Consider the following 13,368-nt stretch of genomic DNA (forward strand, 5'->3'; position numbering starts at 1 on the left):
GCTGGTATTTCATTGTTTTATAAATATTTTTATATAGTGACACTATCCAACTTTAAATAAATCTTTTAAAAAAGGCAATTTAAAAGCAAAGAAAATTCTGATCTGGATTTCATTTACTTTCATGAGAAGAGAGGGGAGGTGTGAGCCCTCATTGTTTTCAACTCATTAAAAATATTGCTTTTTAAAAAAATACAAACGTTATTTTTTTAAAAAAGGAAAGTCACAGAAGTTGAACTTTATTTAAAGCGGGACTCTAGACTTTTGAAAACAAGTGTTGATGTTACGAACAAAGACTAGAAGTGTACCCAGATTTTCTCCCCTCCTGGGGATCATTTCTTTTCCAATAAACAAACAAATCCCCCAGTATTTCCTACCGAAAGGGAAGGGAAGTTTTCCAGGGAGAGTCTCCTCCTGGGTTTGGTGGTAACTGCGACTCAGTCTTTTTTGGACACAATGTTTCTGCTGACTCCTGAAAATTTTCCACTTGAATGTGCAATGAAGCGGCGGCGGCGGCGGCAGCACCAGTCCTGGAGAAGCGGCAAAGACGAACGTGCCCTTTTTCATCTTTGAGAAGGAGCGAACCCCCCGCCAGCAGCACAAGTCGGCGCAGACCCGGGCCGGCCTCGGGGGTCCCCGGCGCCGGGGAAAGGCAGCGAAAGCAGGGGGGTCCGGGCCGGCTCCTGGCTCCGAGGCGGCGCCGGCGGCGGCGGCTCTGCCCGCCCGCGCTCGCTCCGAACTTCTGGCTCCCCAGCGCACCCCGTGCAAGGCGCCCGAGGGTGTGTTCGTGTGTGCGCGTGCAGGCGGCAGGAGAGGGGGCGCGCGGGGGGCGCGGCGCGGCGCGGCCGGCCGGGCGCCTCCAGGGCCGCCGCCGGGGGCCGCCTGTTGCCGCGCGGGCTCCCAGCGCGCGGCCCAACTTGGCGTCCTGGCAAGTCGCGCGGCGGCGCCCGGCCGCTCACCTCGGAGGGGGCGCGGGCAGGCGGGTGTGGGGGCCCGGCCGCGGCCCTCCGCGTGCCCGCCCGCCGTCGCACACAAAGCAGAGCCCGCAAAGAAAAGAGCGGCCCGCGAGGGACGCGCCGCCGGCCCCCCGCCGCCCCGTGCGCCCCCCGAACCCCAGCATCCGCCCCGCGCGCCAACTTACCTCGGCCCAGGGAGCCGCCGCAGCGCCCGGCGAGTCCGAGGCAAACTTCGGCGCCGCTTCCCCCGCCCTCTGCTCGGTGCCCGGCTCCCTCCCCGGCTCCCGGTCCCCGGGCCCGGCCACCCCACCCCTGCCTAGCACCGCTCCTGCCCCGGGGCCGGCTGGGCGCGCTGGGCTGCTGCCCGCGCTCCGGGCAAAGGTGGAGGGGTGGGGGGGCGTCACTGCATGGCCTGTCCCTGGACGCGGCCGCCCCGGGCCCGGGCCCCGCCGCGCGGAATGGCCCGCAGGGTGGAAGCGAGTCTGCAAAGTGCTTGGTGGGCGCCCGCGGCGGGCGGCGGGGCCGCGGCGGCGGCAGCAGAGGCTCGGCTCGGCTCGGGCGGCGCGGCGCAGCGCGAGCGATGCTAAGAATGTTCGGAATGAGGACAGGAATGAAATGAACGCCAGGACCGAACTCGCTCCGGAGGGGTGGGGCCTCGGTGACGTCATGCGGCCTGCCGCCCGGGGCCGGAGGCGGGGCTTGCCGCCGCCGGTGACGTCATGGGGAATCGGGGCGGGCCGGCGCGGCCGCTTCGCCGTTGGAGCGCGGGCTCTCGGCAGCTGGGCGGAGTCTCGCGCCCACGGGGGAGCGTGGCTCGCGCGGGAACCGCCCTCCGTCTCCCGGCGCGGGCTCCTGGCTTTGTCCCGAGCCGGGGCGGGGCGGGGCGGACGGGAGTACCGCGGCTGGCAAGTCCCTGCGCTCGCGCGAGGAACTCTGGAAGCCTGGGCTCCTTCCAGGGGGCAGGCGCCGAGGCCGGAGTTGCGCGCGGCTTGCCTGCTGTGCCTCAGTTTCCCTAGTCCGGGACGCGGAAACGCGGGTTGCTGCCTTGAGTGCTCCCGGATTCGCGGAAGTCTGCAAGTGTGGGGAAGAGAAGTTTCCTTGCTGGCGATTCAGATTGTTGCTCTCGAGCGCGGTGGACGCCGTCTGGTCTCCGGGCCAGATTCCCAGCCTGCCATTTCTTCTCCTCTTCCCTTTCACTTTTATAAAAGTTCACAGATCTCACTAAAGTCGAAATTTCCTTTTCCTGTTGGGAAAGGAAAACCTTTAGCCTAGCAAAGAAGGATAATTACAGAGTTCATAATAAACCTCCCCTGCTAGCACGGTCTTCTGCAAGTCACTTAAAAAACTAAGTTCACTCATCTCTGCCGGTTGTACTTTTCAAAAGTAACTTCCTAAACTTTAAAACGCTGCATCCGGCGACTTTAAGTTAGCCCTTTATTGAGAAACTTCATTTCAATAATAAAGGAATAATTTTAACCCTGCCATTGGAGGTAGTGACGCAAAAGTGACAGAGACCCAGTCAGTAAGTCAGAAAAGGGGTGAAGTCGACCCACTGGGGACAGAAAGCATCTAAAGTTTCGGGTGATTGTTACAATTATTTATCAAGAAGCTGCAAAGCAATTCCTGTACAGTGGCCTCATTCCTTCTAGGCACTTGGTTCTCTCTTCCAGCTGAGGCCTCCGGATTAAATAACAACGTAATTTGTGCCCAAGGAATCCCTGTATCCCTATATATGGGTAACTGAGGAGACTGGACAGTGACTTACTGCAACGCATTTCTACAAAACATAACTTTTACTAATACATTGTTTTCTTTTTCTTTTTTTCTTTATTTTTATTTTTATTATTTATTTAATTTTATTTTTGGAGACAGGATCTTGCTCTGTCGCCCAGGCTGGAGTGCAATCTGGGCTCACTGAAGCCTCGACTCCCTGGAATCAAGCCATCCTCCCTTCTCAGCCTCCCAACTAGCTGGAACTACAGGCACGCACCACCACGCTAGCTAATTTTTAAAATTTTTTTTGTAGAGATGGAGTTTCACCATGCTGCCCAGGCTGGTCTCAGACTCCCGGGCTCAAGCTATCCTCCTGCCTCAGCTTCCTGAAGTGCTGGGATTACAAAAGTGAGCCACAGAACCCAGTCTTATTAATACATTTTTAATTGCAACTCTTGAAGTAATCGGAGTAAGAGGCAGTTGTAAAAAATAATAATAATAATAAATCATTTGTTCACTTTGCCCAGTTCTCCCCACTGGTAATGTCTTCCAAAACTCTAATACAGTATCACAATTGGGATATTGACATTGATACAATCCACCCATCTTATTCAGATTTCCCTGGTCTTACCTGTACGTATTCGTACGTGCCTGTATTTAGGTCTATGCAATTTGCTGACTTGTGTAGGTACCACCACAGTCAAGTACAAGTGCATTTTATTTCTAATTCATAGGCAATGATAAGGTAATACAGTGAGGTTCACAATAATGAACCCAACCACCTTGGCACTGGTTTTTGGAAATGTGTTAGAAAACACATAATTAATTTGGCATTAAAACTGTACTAGGCATATCTCTCTCCAAATCTCATCTTCTAAAAGCACCAGATAAATTTTGATGGCAGTGCCAACCAGTTAGTAGGGTTTCTAAACCACTCTTTGTTGGCCCAGTATGCCTGAGCACCTTTCAGATTAGTTCCTGTCTTATAGCCACTTTGCAATACAATATCTCCCCGTTCCATACTGAATTAAGGAAAAATTCCTTGACCTAGGATCCAAAGTACTTTACGACATGATGTGACTTTTTGACCAGATTTTCTCCAACTTCTATGTGTATATTTTTTGAGACTCACCTTAAAAACCTCTTCCTCCGGGAAGACTGCTAAACTGAATATTTCCTCTCTAGGATCCTTGAAGCTCCTTGCCCCAGATATGCTTCTTGTATTCTGTTGGTTACCAGCATATGTGTGTTACTGGTGATGCCTACCTATCTGAGCCCCTGGAGAGTGGTCTGGGTCTCATGCAGCTAAGTATGCCCTGCCCAGGACATACACACAAATGAGAAGTGACTCTCATTGTCATTGTCATCTCTCCACTCTTCCAAATGTTTTCACTCTTCTCAGCCACCTTGATCAATGCATAGGACCAGTGCATGGATTTAGGGCCCCAGCATCTAAGGGCAAGAACATTAACTGCAACCTGCTAAAATGACAACAGATACAATATACTGCAACCATGCTTAGCACTTGGCGTTTTGCATTGACCATCTCAATTAGTTCTCACAGCACCTGTGTAAACTAGTAATTAGTACCCCCGGTTTACACAAGGGAAAAACTGAGATGTTAGGGAGGTTATATGACTTGTCCATGGTCACATAGCCAGAAGAGAGTAGAGTCAGAACCCGAATTCATTCTGACTCATGTTTATAACCTGTATTCATAACCCCTGACCTCTACTGTCACCAAAGCTGAAATGAATATAAATCAAAGCAGTGGAATGCCAGGCACTTATCTAAGTACTTTCCGGGTATTACCTCATTTGATCCCCACAGCCACCCTATGAGGTAGGTACTGTTATTAGTCTCATTTTATAGATGAACGAGCCAAGGACTGGAGAGAGGAAATAACTAGATCAGGGTCACATATTTAATAAGTGCAAAGCAAAGATTCAAACTTGGGCAGTCCAGCTCCAGATTTCATGCTCTTAGCCTCCCACTGAGCTGCCCACTACAGTGAAGGCGGAAGATCCACGTCCACAGGGGTGACCTACCTGGAGATGTAACAATCATGTCTATCACTAATGATACAAAAGGCTTTATTTCCCCCGACCAGTTCTTACCAAGAAAGAAACTGAAACAGTGGTCCACTTAGTGTTAACAAATCATGCTGAGACAAACTCCGAGTCAGCCTGAAGCTACAAAGGAGAGCCAGAGCCAATGGGTTAGAGTTTACCCTGAAGTTGTACCTGGCTCCAGAAGATACTGCTTTGGAAGACAAGGAGAGATGTATTAATGATGATACAAGTCACCTCATTTCTAATTAGATTGAGCATCTTTTCCTGTAGAAGTATAAATTGGTACAATCACTCATTCTGTGACTTAGAAGTTCCACTCTTAATAATATACCAAAGAGAGACTCAGATGCATGTGCACCAGGACACATGTGCAAGAATATTCTTTGGACATTTTTGTAATAACCTCAAACAGGAAACAACTGCAATGTCCACTAGTGCTAGAAAGGATAAACGAATTGTTATATAATCGTACAATGGAATTCTGTACAGTGATGAAAATGAATGAACAACAGCTACATGCAATGACATGGGTGAATCCTTAAAATATACTGAGTAAAAAGTATGAATAAAAGAACCCATATAGTATAATTGTTTTTATATGAAGATCAAAAACAAGGAACATTTAACAGCATTGTTTAGAGATACATATTTAGAAAGAAGAAAGAAGTTCAATAGAAGAACAAGAAGAATGACCAACAAATCTGAGGTAGTTGTTATCACTAGAAGAAAGGTGTTGTGATGAAGAAGGAAGACACAGGAAGGGGGCTTCTGGACTGCCGGCAAAGTTTATTTTTGCCTGGTTGCATCACGAATGCTCACTGTAATGGTTCATGAAGCTATGTATTTATTTTAAACACTCTTTTCTACTATTGTATTAATATTTCACAATTTTGGGGGGGAGACAGGGTCTCATTGTGTCAACCAAGATGAAGTGCAGTGGCGCCATCTTGGCTCACTGCAGCCTCCACCTCCCAGGCTCAAGTAAGCCTCCCACCTTACCCTCCTGATTAGCTGGGACTACAGGCATGCGCCACCATGCCTGGCCAATTTCGTGTGTGTGTGTGTGTGTTTTCCCCTACGGGTTTTGAACTTCTAGGCTCGAATGATCCTTTCGTCTGAGCCTCCCATAGTACTGGGATTACAGACATCGGTCCCCGTGCCCAGCCACCATTTTTCTTCAAAGTGAAAAATACATGCTAAAGAGAACTATCAATAGTCACATACCTCCCATGCGCCAAGGACTTCACTTGGTTGTGAGTCCTACCCGTTCTCACATTTTCATAGTCCTTTCTGTACACATTATTCCTCTCTCTTCCAGATCTTCAGCTTCACTCTATACTGGATCCTTTTCATCAGCATTTAAACAAATCTCTTTCCCCTCTTAAATACAACAAAAAATAACCTCTGTTTTTCTAGCCTCATGCCCAGCTACTGTCCTCTCTCTTCCCTTTCATAGCGAAACTTCTGAGAGGAATTGTCTAGCCTCATTGCCTCCATTTATTTACCTCCTACTTATTTCTCAGCCCTCTCCAATTGAGCTTCTGCACCCATCAGGAATTGCATTCAAACAGCGGTCGTTCTAGTCTTTCATGAGTCTAGCTAGTTAGGTAGGCCTTTCATCTACCATCTTACTTGGATTATTTGACATTATTAACCACCACCTCCCTGAGACAATCTGTTCATTTAATTCCTGCTTCTCTGGCTGCTCTCTCTCATTTTGATTAGCTGACCTGGTCTCTAGCAAGCCATGAATTTTGTGGTCCTGGATCTTAGGCTTTCTTCTAGTTTCACTTTATATCCTGTCTCCAGCTGAGCTCATTCATTCCATTGGTTTCAATTATTATTTTTTCGCTGTTGTCTTCCAAACATGCATATGTGATCCATCTCTCTCTCTGGAACTCCGGATGTATATATCTGATTGCTTACATGATACCACCATCTGGGTATCTCAAAAGTATCTTAAGCAACCTATCCAAAACCATGATCTTCCACTCTAAACTTGGTCCTCATCCAGTGTTTCTGTCTCTGGGGAATCAGCAGAAACCTAGAATGTAAGGCTTGATACCTCCCTACCTGATGAATACCCTTCAAGAGTGTTCTGTCATGTTTAGAAAAAAAGTCCTTTCTAAGGCCCGTAATGATCTAACTCTCCCCTACCTCTGACACCTTTTCAAGCATCTTGCACCTCTCCCTCCCAACCCTGTGTTCTTCCCAAACTAGATAACTCCTAATTTCTCGAATTTATCAATTGCCCGCAGGGCCGTTGTTTGTGTTGATATAGCTCCTTAGAATACTTCTCCCTCTTCTTGAGCTAATTAATTCCTCTCCTCCTGTTATAAGTTCAAAGGTTATTTCATCAAGAAAGTCTTTACTGATCCCTCACACTTTATCTCCTGGTTTTCTATTGTGTTGTCTAATGCTGGGTAACAAATCTCTTTAAAACTTAATGTCTTAAAACAGTAATAATCATGTATTATTTCTCACAGTTTCTGCATTTGGGAATGGCATGGCTAAGTGGTTCTGGCTTGTGGTCTCTCCTGAGATTGCAGAGGTCAGCCAGGAATGCATTATCTGAAGGTCTGATTGAGACTGGAGTTTCCACTTAAAGACTGCTCACTCATGTGGCTGGCACGTTGGTGTTGGCTGTTGTTGAGAAGCCTCAGTTCTTCTCTACATAGGACTCTCCTTATTTCCTAGGCTTCCTCATAACATGTTGACTTGATCTCAAAGTTAAGCATTGAGAGAGAGAGAGAGAGAGAGCAAGTGAGTGCACAGAGGACAGCTGTATCCTTCTGTATGAATTAGCCTCAGAAGCCACAGGGCACCACTTCTGCCACATTCTATTTTTCAAAAGTGAGTCACTAAGACTGGCTCATATCTAATCAGAGAGGAATTAGATTCTACCTAATTCTAAAAAGAGGGAGAGGAAGAGCATCAAAAAATATGCAGGTATACTTTAAAAATCACCTCACCTTTACTCTCCTTTCCTGAACTTATCACAGTCTGTAATTTTACGTAGCATATCATTGTATTATAAAGATATAGTATATACTCATATGATTATTTGATGAATGTTTATCTTCCTGCTATGGTTTGAATGTGATTTGTCCCCGCCAAAACTCATGCTGAAATTTAATTGCAAAGGTAACAATGTTAGGAGGTGAAACCTTTAAGAGGTGGGGCTTAATGGGAGGTGTTTAGGTAATGGGGACAGATCTCTCATAAATGGCTTGCTGCTGTTCTCGCAATAATGAGTTCTTGCTCTCATTAGACTTGATCCATTCCTGCAAGAGCAACTTGTTTATAAAGCGAGGACACCTTGCATGTTTGGCCCCTTCAAATTTGACTCACCCTTTGAACTGCTATTATTACGACAGCAGGAAAGCCTTCACCAGAATCCGGCACCATGCTCTTGAACTTCCCAGCCCACAGAACTGTGGACCAAATGAACCTCTTTCCTTTATAAATTACCCAGCCACAGGTATTCTGTTATAGCAACACAAAATGAACGAAGAAACTTCCCATACTAGAACATACGCTTTTTTGGAACAAGACTCCTATCTGCTTTGCCCACAATTTTATCCCCAATATTTAACATATTACCTGGTATTAATACATTCATGTGTAATAAATATAAATAAGTTATTAATTATGTATAACACCCAGAACAGTCGTTTTAGGTAGGTATTGTTCTTTCCATTTTACACATGTCAAATGCAAAGCCAAAATGGTTAGATAACTTGTTTCTGGGCCAAAATTTGAATCCAAGTCTCTCTGATTCTAAGCCAGGATAATTTCAATGACTCCAGACTTCCTCTCTAAGACCACAAAAGAAGAACTGGAGCTGCTTTGGCCTTGGTGAAATGGTCTCTTGTGTTTCCATATTTCCTCACCAAACATCCTTGGGAGCTAATTCTGCTTTGCAGATGTGTGGATTTAAGGACAGGACTGTCCTTAAGATGAGAGAATACTCAGAATCTAGTTATGAAAAAAAAAAATTCTCCAAAACCGTCTCCTCATGAACAAACTCACAAAGATGGCAAAGAGAAGAGAGTGTGGAGTTTCTGAAACTACAAACTTACTCTTCTAAGAGTTCACCAGAGTAGTCACTAGGAAAGCTAGTGCCTCTCCACAGCAAAATTTTCTGTATGGCCTCATGCATCCTTCACTCCTGTAGAAGTTCTTATCTCCTTTCTCACTAAGGAGAAAGAGACCATTCAAGAGCTGTTCTACTATTGAATGTGGCCATTAGTCTCTTGTGGATATTTAAATTTAAAATAATTAAAATTAAATAAAACTTAAAAATTCATGTCCTCAGTTACACTAGCCGCACTTAAAGTGCTCAAAAGCCACATGTAGCTAGTAGCTACCATATTGGCAAGTGCAAATACAGAACATTTCTATCATCACAGAAAATTCTACTGGATGGTGCTGCCAAAGAACCGAGGTAATCCTAGCCCCTGAAAATTTCAGTGTCATGAAGGAAGGCAAAACAAAGAACTGGAGAGTCACTGTCTTCTCTATGAATGTAAGGGACTTATCCACCCCACACACACAAAAAAGAAAACCCAGCTCACTTGTAAAAATGGTCCCTTAGGGGTTCTGGATATGAATTCACTTCTGCAACTATGTGCTGTCTCATCAAGATTTCTGCCTCTTTTCCATCTGTCCTCTGAGCAATCAATCACACTTTATTTATTTATGAGACAGAGTCTCACTCTGTTGCCCAGGCTGGAATGCAATGGCGTGATCTCGGCTCACTATAATCTCTTGAACTGCCTCATGGGTTGAAGTGATTCTCCTGCCTTAGCCTCCCAAGTAGCTAGGACTACAGGCACGTGCCACCATTCCTGGCTAATTTTTGTACTTTTAGTAGGGAGGGTTTCACCATGTTGGCCAGGCTGGTCTCTAACTCCTGACCTCAAGTGATCCTCTAGCCTCAGCCTCCGAAAGTGCTGGGATTACAGATGTGAGCCACCACGCCCAGCCAATCAATCTCACTTTAAATAATTACTATCATTCTCTAAACCAGACTATTCATCACCTCCTGTCCTGAACTCACTGAGCCTTGCCTAGCCCAGAACCAGGACAACACATCATCTACCCTCCTCCCTGCTTCTGACCAGTCCATCCCTACCCTTAGGCCAGGCTCCATTTCTCTTGTCTCAGAGTATGTGATTTCCCTCCTTCTCAAAGGAATTATCCTCCCAACTTCTCCATCAACATATGTGTTCTGGATTCTATGCCCTCTTCACTTCATTGGAAAATGCTTCACTATTCTCTCTCTCCCTGTCTATCATCTTCCATCTTTCTCTCTCCATTAGGACTGTCTCTTCCTTCAAGTATGCATAACTTTGTTGCACAACATAACTCCCCAATATTGTTTGTAACTTTAATTGACCTTTTAGGGCCACCGTCCCATTTCTTCTTCTTTTCCCTTCAATTGGCTCTGGGGAGTTTTCTATAAAAAGACTCTAAATCCTCACTTCCCACCTAGAACCTGGCTCTCATCAGACTAAGTTTCATCCCATTTAATAAAATGTGTTCTGGATGTACACTCAGGGTTCTTCACAACATGTCCTGGGTCTGACGTCGTCGTTGTCGTCATCGTCGTCATCTTCTTCTTCTTCTCCTCCTCCTCCTCCTCCTTCTCCTTCTCCTCCTTTTCTTCTCCTCCTCCTCCTTCTTCTTTCTTCTTCTTCTTTCTTCCTCTTCCTCTTCTTCTTTTTTTTTTTTTGAGACAGAGTCTCACTCTGTCACCCAGCCCTCTTCCTCTTCTTATTCCTCTTCTTCTTATTCTTATTCTCCTCCTCCTTCTTCTCTTTCTCCTTCTCCTTATTTCTTCCCCTTCTTTCTTCTTCTTCTTCTTTTTTTTTTTTTTGGATACAGGATCTTTCTCTGTTGCCCAGAGTGGTGTGCATTCACATGATCGTTGCTCACTACAACTTCAATCTCCTGGGCTCAAGCAATCCTCCTACCTCAGCCTCAGTAGGACTACAGGCATGCACCTCCACACCTTATTATTATTATTTTTTTTTTATAGAGACTGGGTCTCACTATGTTGTCCAGGCTGGCCTCAAACTCCTGGTCTCAAGTAATTCTCCTGTGTCACCCTCCCAAAGCACTGAGATTACAAATGTGAGCCATCATGCCCAACCTGGTGAAACTTCTTATCCATGTTTCTCTTTATCACCTTCTACCTACCTCATCTCTTCACTTTCTACCACACAAATCTGAAGCATTCCGGCCCTGGCATCTTTATTTTATTTTTTTTTATTTTTTATTTTTTATTTTTTTTTGAGACGAAGTCTCGCTCTGTCGCCCAGGCTGGAGTGCAGTGGCCAGATCTCAGCTCACTGCAAGCTCCGCCTCCCGGGTTTACACCGTTCTCCTGCCTCAGCCTCCGGAGTAGCTGGGACTACAGGTGCCCGCCACCTTGCCCGGCTAGTTTTTTGTATTTTTTAGTAGAGACGGGGTTTCACCGTGTTAGCCAGGATGGTCTCGATCTCCTGACCTTGTGATCCCCCCGTCTCGGCCTCCCAAAGTGCTGGGATCACAGGCTTGAGCCACCGCGCCCGGCCTATTATTGGCACTTTGGGAGGCCGAGACGGGCGGATCACGAGGTCAGGAGATCGAGACCATCCTGGCTAACATGGTGAAACCCCGTCTCTACTAAAAAAATACAAAAAAACTAGCCGGGCGAGGTGGCGGGCACCTGTAGTCCCAGCTACTCGGGAGGCTGAGGCAGGAGAATGGCGTGAACCCAGGAAGCAGAGCTTGCAGTGAGCTGAGATCTGGCCACTGCACTCCAGCCTGGGCGACAGAGCGAGACTCTGTCTCTTAAAAAAAATAAATAAATAAAAAATAAAAATAAAATAAAATAAAATAATTTATTTTGCCAGAAATCCTTGCTCCATGTACATTCCATCCATCATTGCAGAATGAGCTCAAGTCCCTACTTCTCAATGAAGTCTTTCTGATGATAAAGCCCATCATGCTCTCTGCTTCCCATGGCTACCACCACTGAGTACAGACTGCCTGCTGCTACTGTGTGTTGCTAAATGTATATTTATATTCTCTCCCGAGCTGAATTTCAGAGTGCTTCCTGCAAGAAATTAGTATTCACATCTCTGCACTCCCAAGAGATTTGAGATGCAGAATTTTGTGCAGAGTGGATATTCAAATATTGAATGATTGAATATCCCAACATCTGACATGAAGTTTGACATATCCCAACATCACTGACATATCCCAACATCACTGACATATCCCAACATCACTTTCAAAGGGGCCAGTGGTAAACTATGTAGCACTATTTTAAATAAACCTCTTAAATAAATGCTATAAAATAGAGACTGCCACCACCATTAGCTATGTAAGTGCCATATGGATGAAGGTGGTGCATTAAAAACAGTACACCTCTAGCTGGGCACGGTGGTTCACACCTGTAATCCCAGCCCTTTGGAAGGCTGATAGGGATGGTTCACCTGAGGTGAGGAATTCAAGACCAGCCTGGCCAAACACAGTGAAACATCATCTCTACTAAAAATACAAAAAGTAGCCAGATGTGGTGGCACATGCCTGTAATCCCAGCTACTTAGGAGGTTGAGGCAGGAGAATTGCTTGAACCCAGAAGGCGGAGGTTGCAATGAGCTGAGATTGGCCCATTGCACTGCAGCCTGGACAACAGAGCAAGGCTCCATCTCGGGATTAAAAAAAAAAAAAAAAAGTACACTTCTTTGGAAGATCCTGAGAAGACCAGTGTGAATGGGTGCCGGGAACTGCAAAGAGCTGCACAGGTGGCAAGCATCATTGCTGTTATTTATACATTTTGATGGGTGAGGGGGATAAAAATCTGTGCTTTTTTTTTTTTTTTCCTGCTTTAGGAGGAAGAGTAGGGCAGGGAGCAAGAGTAAAGGCTTTGGAGCTCAGCAAGACGGGGTTGAATCTCAGCCTCATTGTTTACTTGATGTGTAAAAGCAGGTAAGTAATTTATTTTTATATTGTAGAAAAATATTGTTTATGGGCATTTAAAATAAAAATATGACTAATAGTCTGTTTATATATATATTTTAAGTATGTGTCAATATACAGTGTATGTATGTGTGTGTGTGTATATGTATGTGTGTGTGTGTGTATATATACATATGCACAGAAAAAGGACCAGAAAGATATATGCCAACATATTGACAGGTAATTAGATAATAGGTGATTTTTAATGTTTTCTTCGTCCTTTTCTGTGTTTCTCAAGTTTAAAGCATCATGAGCCAAGTGTGGTGGCACATACCTGTAATCCCAACATTTTGGGAAGCCAAGGCAGGTGGATCACTTGAGGTCAGGAGTGGCAACATGGTGAAAACCCATCTCTACTGAAAATACAAAAAATTATCTGGGCATGGTGGCATGTGCCTGTGGTTCCAGCCACTTGAGAGGCTGAGGTGGGAGAATCACCTGAGCCCAGGAAGTCAAGGCTGCAGTGAGCCATTGTCACAAGGCTGCACTCCAGCCTGGGTGACAGAGGAGACCTTGTCTAAAATAAATAAAGAAAGAAATATAAAGCATTGTGACTTTTTTTTTTTTTTTGAGACAGAGTCTTCCTCTGTCGCCCAGGCTGGAGTGCGGTGGCCGGA

General features: G+C 45.7%; 1 protein-coding gene across 5 annotated transcripts in view; it reads right to left on the minus strand.

Annotated features, from left to right (window-relative positions):
- The window catches only part of TEAD1 (TEA domain transcription factor 1), a 271,129-nt gene extending 269,501 nt beyond the window's left edge, over nucleotides 1-1,628 (minus strand). For 4 of the 5 annotated variants that reach the window (XM_045371517.3, XM_045371518.3, XM_065528530.2 and 1 more), the window contains exon 1: nucleotides 1,139-1,628. In XM_045371517.3, the coding sequence (XP_045227452.1) occupies nucleotides 1,139-1,621 (483 nt within the window). In that variant the 5' untranslated portion in view covers nucleotides 1,622-1,628. Of the gene's footprint in view, nucleotides 1-374; nucleotides 530-1,138 lie in introns of those variants that run through there. The other variant, XM_065528531.2, reaches the window with a different exon arrangement.
- Nucleotides 1,629-13,368: the final 11,740 nt, after the last annotated feature.

Source organism: Macaca fascicularis, chromosome 14 (genome assembly GCF_037993035.2).
Source record: "Macaca fascicularis isolate 582-1 chromosome 14, T2T-MFA8v1.1".
In the NCBI taxonomy this organism is placed as follows: Eukaryota; Metazoa; Chordata; class Mammalia; order Primates; family Cercopithecidae; genus Macaca; species Macaca fascicularis.